Source organism: Lycorma delicatula, chromosome 12 (genome assembly GCF_047948215.1).
Source record: "Lycorma delicatula isolate Av1 chromosome 12, ASM4794821v1, whole genome shotgun sequence".
NCBI lineage: Eukaryota > Metazoa > Arthropoda > Insecta > Hemiptera > Fulgoridae > Lycorma > Lycorma delicatula.
In genome coordinates, this window is record NC_134466.1 from 69,770,348 (window position 1) to 69,784,704 (window position 14,357).

General features: G+C 35.0%; 1 protein-coding gene across 1 annotated transcript in view; it reads right to left on the bottom strand.

The window, feature by feature from the left end:
• The window catches only part of LOC142332802 (serine incorporator 3-like), a 29,650-nt gene extending 23,199 nt beyond the window's left edge, over positions 1-6,451 (bottom strand). The window contains exons 1-2 of the mRNA XM_075379418.1: positions 6,436-6,451; positions 2,443-2,640 (exon numbers count right to left, since the gene is read on the bottom strand). Of these exons, the coding sequence (XP_075235533.1) occupies positions 2,443-2,640; positions 6,436-6,451 (214 nt within the window). The remainder of the gene's footprint in view (positions 1-2,442; positions 2,641-6,435) is intronic.
• Positions 6,452-14,357: the final 7,906 nt, after the last annotated feature.

The window sequence follows — 14,357 nt, forward strand, 5'->3', positions numbered from 1 at the left end:
TAATTAACACCCTAAAAATTTTAGTACGACCTCATTTCACCATGGTAGCTGAAATCAGAGTGAAATCTTTCACTAGCAACTCACAAACAAAGCATTTTAGGACATCTGTTTATATAAGCTTTTTCCATTATTTTCACGAGGAGAATATGTTATGAAAGTCCCGAGAGAACGTTGTGATATACCTGCATCGTATAGCATGTATATATATATTTTTTTCTAAGTCGATCCTTTTGGAAATCATATTCCTCTGCACTATATAAATTATACTGATCCAATCAACCCAAGTACAGAATTAATAAAATAAAATATGATGACACCTACCTTATTCCATAATCCAAGCAAGAGTGCTTTCACGAATACAATTCCATGTAGACTAGCTAGCTCTCTCTTTTTTCCTGTTTAGCCTCCAGTAACTACCGTTTAGATAATTCTTCAGAGGATGAATGAGGATGATGTGTATGAGTGTAAATGAAGTGTAGTATTGTACATTCTCAGTTCGACCATTCCTGAGATGTGTGGTTAATTGAAACCCAACCACCAAAGAACACCGGTATCCACGATCTAGTATTCAAATCCGTGTTTACTAGGACTTGAACGATGTAACTCTCAACTTTCCAAATCAGCTGATTTGGGAAGACGCGTTAACCACTAGACCAACCCGATGGGGCTAGACTAGCTAGCTGAAGTTGTGCAACTGTACAGAATTGAATATTATGAATTATTAGTGTCTGAAGAAGTGCTGCTATCTACAGCAGCTTTTGTGCTTGTGTCATCCTCATATTCTGTATGTAGGTTGATCAAATTAAATTTACTTTTATATTTATACATATATATATATAATCTTTCTAAAATGTCAAAAACCCCTATTATTTGTATTAATATTGTATTCTGTACATGATAATACATGGTTGCCTGTAAAAAAAAATGGCTGCAAGTAGTGGTTGCCATTATTTGAACTATTTACTTTCAGTCTGGATGAGTGTGAATGAGACAGAAGGAATGCACGTGCTTCATGTTGTAAAAAAGAATGCAGTGCAACTATCGTGTACAGAAAAAAATAAACTTCAATTTAGTATATAATTATTTTTGAAAAACATAATGAGCATAAATAATTAACAATAACATACCTGTTTACACCTGGTAACTTGGAGGTTGTGGCTGACTGAAAACTGGCAACCATTTTTTTTTACATTCTTCACATCATTTTCTTTCAAATGACATTTAATTCACATAAAAAAATATAAATGCAATTCGTTAAAATATATTAATTACAATACATTTAATTAAAGGTAATTGCGGCTAATTTTTGCTAGGCAACCCGGCAGTAAAGTATTAAATTATCATTAACCATTCACTTAAATCGAGTTTCATTAAAAAAACAGATACCTGCAGAAATCGGGTGCTGGATCTTAGACTATAAACATAAAAATAAATTTAATATGATGAACCTTCAGACAGAATATGAGGACAGTATTTTGAAAGGTGTAGTAGATGGCACCACCATCTATTTTGACAGAGATGTATAATTTAATGTATTTCAATCAGTATAGAAAAGTAAGTTCAGTTAAATGAACATGCATAATTGCTTTAATTAAAATTATTTTTATTTGATTTTAATTTGAATTCTTTATTTATATTTTTAATTTTAATTTGTTTTTACGCCTTGATGTCATATTTTTACATATGTAAACATTTTTACAATTTAATTTTTAATGTTATTTTAATTAATTTTTCATACTTTTAAATTTTACTTTAATTTTTAATTTAACAGAATAAAAGTTTAAAATAAAAAGTGCAAAAATAAAATAAATAAATGCATATGTATTATATTTTACGAAGTTTGTAATGTAATTTGGGATGAATATATAATGCAGCTGATGTTACAAGTAAATCACGAAAGTGCTCCTGCATACATTATGGAATAAGGTAAGTCATCCTACTTTATTTATTATGTACTTTGGTTGATGTAATTAAATATATATATATTGTTATTGTTATTATTATATGTATAACAATAACAGAAGTAAATCCACAACAATAAAAAAAATTTATAAATAATTAGCAGGTTTCCAGAACACAAAAATTCTTTAAAATATTATTTCCGTTCGCGTGCACGAAGTTCAAAAGATTGCAAATGTGGTTTTATCTTAAAATAAAAAGTACATCTGCTAAAAAATAAAATCTTAGAAAACTAATGCGTGAACTCTGTTATCATAAAACTGTTTAATTATCATTAATTTTAAATACTTCTTACCAAGAATGTAGGAATATTTTATTTTTAATAAAGAAACACAAACACCTGATAAAAAAACCAGGTAGCCTGAAAAACAGAATTCATTAAAATTTTAATAAATGTTTAGTACTTACTAAAATCTAATTAAACGATATAATTAATCGGTACAACTGAACTTATTACATTAGATAAGGAAATACAGTACTCACCCTGATTATCTTTAACAAGAACATGTTCAGACATGGAGAATCTGTCAGATTTTGATGCTGAACGAAGACTAGAATACAATACACAGCACATCCATTCAATCAGACCTACAATACTTTCTGAATCAGAATGAACTTTACTTGGATTTTTATCTGCTTCTCCTGTGATACCGAGAAAGAATCCAGGATTGCAGTTCTTATCTAAAGAAAAAATATACCAGAAAAAGATTATAAAAACTGGTTCATCACCTTATCGAGGATGACAATCTATTAACAATTGAAGAAATTGCTTCTGAAATCAAAACAAACTATGACAGTGCTGAGACAATCATTACTGGTGATCTTGGATGTAAAAAATTGACAGCATGATGGGTCCCTCGTCTTCTCACTGAAGGTTAGCAGCTCTATCAGCTAGAGGTGTGCCAGCGGTTGCCGAGTCATTACCAATCTGAAGAATTTATTTTGCATTAAATCATAACCTGTGATGGGTGCACCATTACACCCCAGAATCAGAACAGGCAAGTATGGAGTGGCGAAAAATGGGAGAAACCGCACCCATTAAAGCCAAAACTCAACTGTCAGCTGGAAAGGTTCTGGCCACAGTTTTTTTTTGATTTCGAAGGAGTTTTGCATGTTGACTTTCTCCATGAACATTGTACAGTGAATTCTGTGTACTACTGCCAACTTTTAGATGAAGCAAAATTCGCACATAATCAAAAAAGACGTCAATTTCCAATCTGAGATTTCATTCTCCTTCATGACAATGCTTGGCCCCATACCACGGCTCAAACTCCAGAAAAAATTGCATCCTTATTCGGGACTACACTGGAGCACCCTCCATACAGTTCGGACTTATTCCCTTGCGATTATAATTTGTTTAGGCCAATAAAAGAAGCACTTTGAGGACAGAAATTTGAAGACAATGCTGCTCTTGAAGCGTTAATGTGTAACACCACCTTCATTTTACGATGGTGGGATCAAAAAACTACTTATCCGCTGCAAAATATGTGTTTCCAAAGAGGAAATTATGTAAAAAAAAAAATAATACTATGTGTTTTTATTACCCTTCAATTAATTATAAAACAAAATTCTGGTTTACATGTGATTTACTCTTGTACAATAGAAGATAATTATTTAAATGGACTTAATTCTATGTTAGCAGTTCAAGAATTATTAAGCGGATGAATTTTAGCTTTAAATACAGATAAAACCATTGTAATAAGCTTTTCAAGTAAATGTAATGATGATAACTGAAATAACTGCATGGACAGATTTCTTAATAATGATAACAAAAATATTTCTGTTTGCCCATACTGCAAAATTAATGGGGGTTTTTATAAGAAGAAAAAATCTTCTGTAGTAATTACATTGATTTCATTAGTAACAAAAAATGTAATATTTTGGTTTGAAGCATTTTAATTAAAATACAGCTTTTCATCATTATTATATACCTTTTTTTACTTATCGAAGATACTCCAGGTATTTTTTAAATTGAGACAATCATTAAATTGCTGACTACTACAGTATGTTGTCACCAATAGAGGCAACTTCAAACATTTACTCTAAAAAAAAATTTAATTTAAACAAGGCTGCAAAATTACTTATTCTATTTAATATTTATTTTGTATAAATTTAAATAAATCTTGCTGTTTATTATAATTTCATAGGATTTTTTAAATCCTGCTTTCCCATCAAAGTAATCTTTTTATTGTTACCAATAATTAGTGTTTTAATTTACTTAATCATTTTTAAATAAAAAAAGTTCTGCCTTTTACAATGTAAACAATGTTTTACACTTTTAACTACTAATTATTTAGCATTAAAAATGTAAAAAAAGATTCGAGCATCTTCAAATTAATTAATTAAATAGTGATGAAGATGAAATCAACCTGAAAATGTCATAATTTTTAGCAATTGGTTGGTTTTTTATAAATTTGTCTGCAATGAAAGGATTAACATTTTATCTTATATGAGGTGTTTTGATAAAACTAACGATTACTGAGACATTAAACAATTAATTTGGATGCCATTTTGAAATTTGTCAGTGTGTTTACACTGTAATTTTTTATTTTTTTGAGAAAGTTCAAGTAAAGATGTGTATCAAGCATTATAATACAGAGTGATATTTAATCCTGTTACCAAATTTTTAATGTCTGGTAATTTTTTTCTAAGAAAGGGAAATTTTGTTTTGTGACGCGAAGTTGTTAGCGCTACTCAACCGGTATAGATACGGCAGTGTGAGTTGATTCTCCTTGAGCTGTGTAAACTTTTGTGCTGTTTCCGGTTGTGTTACGAACAGAATATCTTTTACCATAGAACAACAAATTTTCACTCTTTAACAATATTTTGCTACGAAATCGTACGCGAGTGTAAAAGAATCATTTCAAATTAATATTGTTAGTGTTCCTCTGCCAGAAAAAATTGTCAATTTCTAGGCTAGCAAATCGATTTCGAGAGACAGGTAGTGTTTTGCGACAGAAAACATAGCAGTCGACCGACTCGCTTGACAGATGATGTTTTAGAGAATGTGAAAACAAGATTGCTCAATTCTCGATGGAAAAGTTTACGAAAACTTTCCATGCAAGTCGGTTTGTCATATTAGAGTGTTCAGAAAGCCGCTAAGAAATTGAAATTGTATCCGTATCGCGTACGATTAGTCCAAGAGCTTCAGCCTCCAGATTTAAACAAGCGATTGCAATATTGCCGTTGTTTTAGGTCTCTTGTAAACAATAACGGAATCAAATTTTTAAACAGTGTTCTTTAATGATGAAGCTTGGATCCATCTCGACGGTTTTGTCAACAGTCAAAACTGTACAATTTGGGTGGTTGAAAATCCTAACCCTTTACAAGACAAATCTTGTAAAGGGTTAGGATAAAGGGTTCTTGCCAATTTGTGTCCCTCCTGGAATCTCAAGAACAGTATTGCTGGTTTCAGCAAGACGGAACTACATGCTACACTTATCGAGAAACCGTGGATTTTCTGCAACAGTTATTTGATGAACGAATAATAAGGAAGGGCTTTTAGCCTCCAAGGTCTCCAGACCTCACATCTCCTGACTACTTTTTGTGGGGCTATATTAAGTCCGAGGCCTTAAAAAACAATCCTCACACTACTACGGTCAATATTACAGATTTAATCACGAATATTTACAATGCAACTCTTAAAAAGGTTTCTGATAATATGCTGAAAAGAGTCTGTGCATGTATAATCGCAAGGGGTGGGCATTTTGAGCATATTTTTTTAGCAATTATGTAAGTAATAGCTCTTTATTAAATCTCTTTTGTAAGTAACAAATACATGTTTTTATTCCACCTAAATTTCCCTTTCTTAAATTACGTTTAAAATTGGGTTTAAAATCTCTCGGAAATGTGTTTTCAACATCGCGGTCGATCCTACGACGATGCATTCGCAACTGTTTTGCTCTGAAAAAGTAGATTTTACAAAACCCTATTCTATCCGTAATCTTTTAGGATTTGACACAACATCCTGCTCCCTAACACATTGCACATATCTCCGATCTGTATTTCGACTGTAAACGCGATACGTATAACCTGTAACATCATCCGAGGATCATACGTAGACGGAGAAGAAAGTCATATAATTCACGAATTCTTTCCTAGCGTCGGGCGCGGATATAAGATAGTCGAAGTACTTCACTTGCGTCATTTACCTGCCGGTGAACACCAAGTCTATACGAAATATATCCGTACGGGTGTGCGACCAGAAATCAGAGCTAATAAATTTTAGCGACGAAGAGATGGCCGTGAGGCTGCATTTGAGACGAAGGAACGATGGGGTTGATTTTTCTCGATGTAGAATATAAATCTCCTCCCGTAACCGCAACAACAGACAATCGGACTGTAAAGCTTAAACGATTAACACGAGAGAACGTGCGTTTTCTCGAATCTTTAGGTTTCACAGTCTTACAGCAGCGCAATGAGCGGCCAGATAATTAATGTCGATTCAGTAAACGCGGTGTTCGATGACACAATTACGGGTAAGGAATACCATACCCACTATCCTTACGCGGCTGCAACATTTAATAACAACGATGAGATACGAATCCCAATTCAGCAACAAGACGTGTACACGCTTCCGTGCGACAGTTACTTACACATCTACGGGTCGTACTGCGACGCTAATGGAGCGGCAGACCCGACGCTAAAATTATGTAACAATTTTGGCGCGTTTCTTTTCGTTAAAATCCGGTACGAAATAGCCGGACAAGCAGTCGATAAGAGTCAGAAACGTAGGCATAACTTCTACAATGAAAAACGCTATTTCGTTCAGGAATTCGGAAAAAGACGAAATTTTCACGGCTGGTGTCGATATCCAATCAGATAACGGCGGTTATATCAGCGGGGAATCTGATAGATTTAGCATTATGTTACCTCTAAGGATGCTCTTAGGTTTCTTCGAGGACTACAACCGAATATTGTTGAACGTAAAACAAGAATTAGTCTTGCTTCGGACTTCCACCGATAATAACACAGTAGTTGTTCCTGCTGGAAAAACGTTCGCATTAAGAATCGTAAAAATCGTTATAGAAAATACCGTACGTGAACGTATCAGATGAAAGAAGGTTTCGCTTCTCAGACTCGTCGATAGAGATGAACCCATTTCTATGGCTTTCCGCAGATGGAATCTGTACGAGTATCCGTCTCTGCCTAACGGAAAAGACACTATATGGACGGTGAAAACAACGACGCAAGCGGGAAAACCTCGTTATGTGATCGTAGCATTTCAAATTTCAATAAAAGGAGATGCGACTAAAAGCGCTTCTAAGTTTGATTCCATTTCTGTTAACAATATACGTTTATATTTAAATTCGATATAATATCCGTATGAAAATATTCAAGGAGATCCGCTAATATTTTATGAAATGTTTAAGAAATTTCATCGATCTTATTACAACAGGAAGTCTGAAGGCGCGTTAATCGTTCCGTCCAAATACCCTTTTATACCGCTGATTTTTATAGATTGTTCAAAACAGAGCAATACCTTGAAAACTGGCGCAGTCGATATAAAAATCGAGATACAAACTTCTGTCAACATTCCTGATAACACGACCGCCTATTGTTTAATGATAAGTGACTACGTCATACAGTATAGCCCTTTAACAGGAACAGTAAGAAGTATTTCTTAATTAGTATAGATTATCATTTCTTAGACTCGACATGTCTTTCTTCGTTGTCGATTTTAGTTGTTTTCGCCTATCTGATACCGTCGTCGACTATGTGTATGTCAAAGAAATGGCTATTGTTTCATTGGACGGCAATCAATTCGAACAATATTTATTTAAGCCGCCTTTCGACTACTACGATGTAATGTTTCAAGCTACAAGATCAAAAATACAAAAACTACAAAAAGAAATAGGTCATAGTTGGAATTCAGGATTCGTTTCATATTCAAGGCTACCATTCATCTTAAAAAATTTGGCGCCTACGTTTACAATATATGCAAAAGGCGAAGACAAAACTATTTTGCTAAAACATATATTAAATAACGATAAACGCTATAAAGTGGTGGATCTTAACGGGTACGATTGTCCTCCGATTAACATGTTCACTTGTAAAACGAACAAAATCTATCCTTTTGGTGAAAATAATGAATGCGCTAGGAACAGAGTTTATGGCTGCACATGTGGAGGTGCGAGCAAAGCAAATTCTATAATACCGTGGAAGATACAGCCTCTCAAGTGGCTGGGCACTCGCGGGGAAGTTCTGGAAGGAGGGAGAGCGTTACTGAGGATACAGAAGACATGGAGACCACTCAGCCAAGACAAAGCCAAATGGAAGATAATAGAGGGTAGAGGTGCCAAGAGAGCAAGAGCGGGATCGTCTGAAGAAGAGGAGGCCCCTCCTAATCTAAAAGACGTCACCTATAGATTGGGAAATGCACTGTTGCAACTAAGACATTTGACCGGCAAGGCAAGTGCCACAGCGATAAAGGCCCATGAGAGAGTACTTACAGAGATTTACAAGGAACTACAAAGGATAAGTGAGGAAGCACCTGACACGAATTCCCAGGGTACACAAACTGAGGGCTATCATAGGAATGAGATGTCGGATATATTGGACGTTGACTTATCAGACGAACAGTTAATAGAAAGACTGCCTACTCGATGGTCAACTTGGGTGATGAATCGACTCACCCAAGAAAATACTTTGAAACCGGGAGATGATAACTGCATCTTCGTAGACTTGAATGGACTGAGGCCGAACAGCCAGTATGCTGGGACTACACCGGAAGCAATGGTGTTACAAGAATCTACGATCCTTGAGGAAGAGAAAATTACTACTAATGCTACAAAATATGTGGTGATTTACGACTCCAGCGAGGGTGAGAAGGCTATGGCCTCTCACATCATAAAAGCTCTTCAAAGAGTGGTGGGAAGGACTGAGTCAGCGGTTTTCGTCGTGTCCACTGGCCCGTCGGGTATTCTGGTTAGAAAAAATTGTTATATACCTTATGAGGGAAAATAAGACTACCTAGAATGATACTCCCTAATCTGGGAGATCACGGAAGAGCGAGGTCCAGGTCTGCTTCAGCGAGAAGGGGAACCTCACCGGTTGTAGAAAGTAAAACCGTGATAGTTAAGGCTCCGGGAAAATCTTATGCTGACCTGAAGACAATGAAAGAGAAGGTCAAGGCGGAGGAAGCTGGTGAAATATTGTCTATCAGGAAGGGTAGAGATCAGCAGCTTGAAGTCAGAATAAATGGATCGCAGAAAGCGGGGGAATTTTCCTCCATACTAAAAAATAGAGCAGAGGACCTACAAGTTAATATTAGAACAAAGGGGGTCCGCAGAACGGTGGTTCATGTAAAGGATATGCTGTGCGACACCAAGGAATGTGAGGTCAAGGAGGCAGTAGAAAAAGTATTGGGTACGGGGGAAAGTTTTCAGATTACATCTCTCAGGGAAGCGTATGGAAACACAATGAACGCCACGGTGGTTACCACACAAAAGAATGCAGTAAAACTTATTGCATCAAGGCTAAGAGTTGGCTGGGTGCACTGCCGCTCATACATCAGAACGGATCCTGTCAAATGTCATAAATGTTGGGCGCTGGGACACACCAGTTTTGAGTGCAGAGGTCCTGATAGGTCGGCTTTGTGCTACAACTGTGGGGGTACAGGCCACTTTATACGCGATTGTAAAGCGGCGTCCAAATGCCTCGATTGTAATGGGACTGACCATCGCACCGGAGGCGTAAAGTGCGGCAAAGCCAGAAATTAGTATAATATAGCAATGCCAACAGGAGTATTCTGTCCCATGATTTAGTGGGAGAGACCGCCAGGGAATTGAATGTTGACATCGTGATTACTACTGAGCCGAACTTGGGTACTGCTGCTCGTCATGACTGGCTGGCTGATGTCGCTATAACAAACATCAGTAGTAGGATCGGATGGCAGTTGCATCATAGAGGAGAGGGGATTTTAGCGATTATTTTGCCGAATTTTGTCCTTGTGGCTGGATACGAGAGTCCTAATATTGGAATTGCTGAGTATGAACTTTACATTGACGAAATACAACGGGTCATCTTACAGTCACCGAAAAGAGCCGTGGTTATGGGTGATTTTAACTGCAAGGCCACGATTGCTGGTAGCAGTTATACTAACAGAAGAGGGCAAATCTTTACAGAAATGATGATGGCGACTGATATGATCTGTCTAAATGACGACTCTTATACATTTGAAGCCAGAGGTCATAGATCTGTATTAGACCTGACATTGGTTGACAATAGTTGGGATCCTTCGCTCTATCAATGGAGAGTTTTGACGTCAGAAACTGGTAGTGATCACTTTGCCACGTTATTTTCTTTTGACGGTATACGACCGGTGATCGGGAGAACATCAAAGCCGCTGAGATTGACTAAAAGACAGGTAGAAGTAGTGGTTGACAAAGTTACTCGCAAGCTCATGGATGGCAGAGAGGTTACGCCTTTTGTTCTGCAAGAATTAATAGTCACGGAGATGGCGAGGATTCCCCAAAATATCAGGGGGTATCAACCCGCTTACTGGTGGACTGCGGAGATTGCGGACCAAAGACGGATTCTGCAGTACTGGCGAAGGAGAAAATTTAGACTCCGTAGAAGAGGCGGTGCTGTGTATGAGCATGCTGTAAATATGTTTGCTGATGCCAGGCGGTTACTAAATTACCTAATAAAATCTAGCAAGAGAGCACGTTGGAAGGAGTTATGCTTGGAGCTGGACTCGGACCCGTGGGGACGTCCTTTTCAGATCGTCATGGGAAGACTGGGTAGACGTTTGCCTGTCCTTACAGCTGAGTCTGCTGGTATACAATTGAGAACACTTGGTCCGGTGGCTGAATCGGGTCTATCGGAGCTGGTTGAATGCGATGCAGGTCGATTCACACAATATGAAGTCACCTTGGCGGTATCTAGACTCAGGAACAAAAAGAGTCCGGGTCCAGACTGTATTCCTGCTGCGATCCTCAAGGGACTTATGATGAAAGCCCCTTGGGAAATGACAGATGTGGCAAGTTATTGCTTGCAGAACAGGACCTTCCCTAATTGTTGGAGGGAGTCGCGCACTGTGTTCTTGCCCAAGAAGACTGCTAATGCAGAAGTGGTTGGTTACCGCCCGTTGAGCCTCATAAACAATATGGGGAAAGTGGCTGAGAGATTGATCGCAGAAAGGTTACTGTTTGAGTTAGAGACAGGCGGGGGTATTCATAACAACCAGTATGGGTTCAGGCGTGGCAAATCGACGCTTCAGGCGATTGAAAAGATAACTAGCTGGGCTATAACAGTCAAGGCTGGAACATGGCGAACCAGGAAGATTCCTTTACTGGTTATGCTCGACATTAGAAATGCTTTTGGGACCGTCCAGTGGGACTCCATCATGGCGGCTTTAGTCAGAAGGCGAATAAGCCCTTACATTAGGAGACAGATCTCCGAATACCTGTCTGAAAGATGGACTATGGTTAGCACGCTTGATGGTGACATACGATACCAAGTTCATGGTGGTGTCCCCCAGGGGTCAGTACTGGGACCGTTACTTTGGCTACTGGTCATTGACGATGTATTACGACTACAGCTAAAATTTGTTTGTGCAAAATTGCACAAAATATGTAAAATTTTTTATAAAAAATTTACTTTTTGTAAAAGTAGTGCATGTGAAAATTTGATAAAGATTGGTTGACTTTGTATGGTGCATTTTTCATACACATGCTTATGGAGCGACTCACAGTGGTGAGGGAATTAAAACTTGATGCTTGTGTGTAAGGTCTACTCATTTTTAATTATTTCACCAAATTAAATTTATAATTTAATTTTTTTATAAACAGTAAATATGTTTTTAAATTAAATTTTTTTTAAAATTACACATCTTAAGTTTTTTCATTTAATCTTTTTTGTTCTTGCATAAAAGATTATAAAAAAAATATTATAAAATATAAGTCAGACTTCTGACTTATACTCCTTTTTTATACCTCTTTTTATACTTCTTTTTTATACTCTTAAACAAAATGTTGTATAGGTCCTGAGCGAAGAGTAAGTTAAACCTTTATTGAAGTTAAAAATCTGAACTTTATTTATTTTATAAATAAAGTTAAGATTTAACTTTATTTATAATCTAACTTTATTTAATAATCAATAGCCTTTAATTCACATCAACCTCTATCAAACCAGACAACAGAACTAGTTTTGAATAACTCAACACAACATGTCATATACAAAATAGGGCTAAAGAAGCTTATTCTGCTTCCACTGCTGTTTTTAAACTACCATCTTATCTAAAAGATCTACACAGACAATTTATTTATTTAAAATAAAACTAAAATATTTTGTTTTACAAGAAAATATTTAAGTATTTTACTTATTAAAATATTTTGAATGATACTCATCTATCTTCGGTCAACAAGTCTTTTAACAATACTAGTTAAAAATAAGAAACTTAAATTTTCTGCACCAAAATCAGTTGAAAGTAGACTTATTTGACTACTGGTTTATTTATAAAATTAGAATTTTACTTTTAAGAATTACTATATCCTGATCACTTAACTTAATCACACGTTGCCTATATCGTTATTATGGAACAGCCGTTGGCTGCTCCTAAGGATGAAGAAACAACACTCCTATGAACAGTAGCATTCCAAACAACAGGAAACATGGGCAACTTGCTAACTCCAGTACCAGTAGAGACCCCTGTAGAACATCGTGTCGCAGATTAATCAGAGACAACATTGTTGATATGGTTAGCGATTCATCAATCAATGCAGTAGAAAATGCACTAGCAATTAAGCATTTTTTAAAATAATACTAATAGTAGTATCTGTAACTATTTTTTAATAATCTGTGGTATTTTTAGAATTTTGAGGTGTTACAGTGGAAAATACACATTAATAGTTCTTTTTTTAAATTATTTCAAACAAAAAAACAAGTAAATTTTAATTATTGTTTATTTTCAATAGAAATCATAATTTTCATTGGCATATTGACCCTTCATTGTTTATGCAATTGATTATCCAAAAAAATTATATACATATAAATAAAAAGTACAAAGCAAACATTTGCAGCTCACTTTGTGCAAGTGCAAATCATAATTAACATTTTACTAAATCAAAAATCTTAATATTTTTACATATTATATATAATTTTTTATTAATCTAACCAGTGATGTATAAAATAAATATAAAAACAAAAAAAATTATTTCAGTAAAAAGGAAAAAATGTAATAAAATATAATGAAATTTACAAAAATGGTCAATAATAATGGAGCAAAATATAGAATATAACTTTTGAAAATGTGTAAAATTTCTTCTTAAAAAAATCAGACCTTGTACTTAAAATCTGATACTCAGGATCACTGGAATTCACTTATGATCCACTCACAGTACCCAAAATTTGTAATCTATACAATCAGGTAACTTTCAAAGCCTTTCCTTTCATTTTTAACATCTTTTTTATAGATTTGTCGATGTTCTAGGATAATATTTTATTAAAAATTTTACACCTCACTGCTGCCAGTGCTAATCATTTGACCGACTTCCATGTATCAGTCACCATATATCAACAGTATTTTGAATTAACCAGTTATTTCTCTGTAATTCCCAAACATAAAAAAATGCATCATCGGGTGTAGATCTGAGATAATTAAAAATCTTAACTTTACAAATCATTAACAAAAGGTGAAAAAAAAACTGCCGGGTGCTCTATCTGAATTAAAATATTATAAATAAATAAAGTTGCTGCAATTTATGTGCATGAGAATTGGACGTTAAAAAAAGAGATTTCTGAGTAAAAAATAGCACACCTGAAACCATGTAACAACAAACAATAATGCTGTTGAATTTTCTTGTATTAACATTATTTGGAGCACATTAACAAATTAAACTGTAAATAAGTTAATATTAAAATTCTAGGAAAATGAAATTAAGAAAAAAATATTTCACTAGAAATAACTAGGACTACCTGAGAAAAAATATTATTCACAATCGGGAATAGTTCTTCAAACTTATACAATTTTTATTTTTTCCAATTTGAATGTCTATAAATAGTCAATGCAGTGACAGACTAATGTTCACAGTATCTTTTGCCCCTTTTAACATATGTGTCACGTTTATATTTATTATTCTTAAGAGTGCAGCTTAAAAACAAGTAAATTTCTAGTAAATGTATTTGAGCATATTATTTAGAGAACCTAGATAACAATAAATATCAAAATATTCTTGATAAAACTTAACTATAACTTAATCAATCTGTTGGTAGCAATTGCTAATTAAAATATAATGCATTTAATGAATAATTAATGAAAAAATAATAAATCATAAGTATACTCGCCAGTTGCAAAAATTGAACTTTAAAACATTTAAAATAAAATTTGTGTGTGTAGTAATATCTTCTACTATTATAGTTTCAAAGAAGAAAAACTTTAAACGCTGCATTAATGA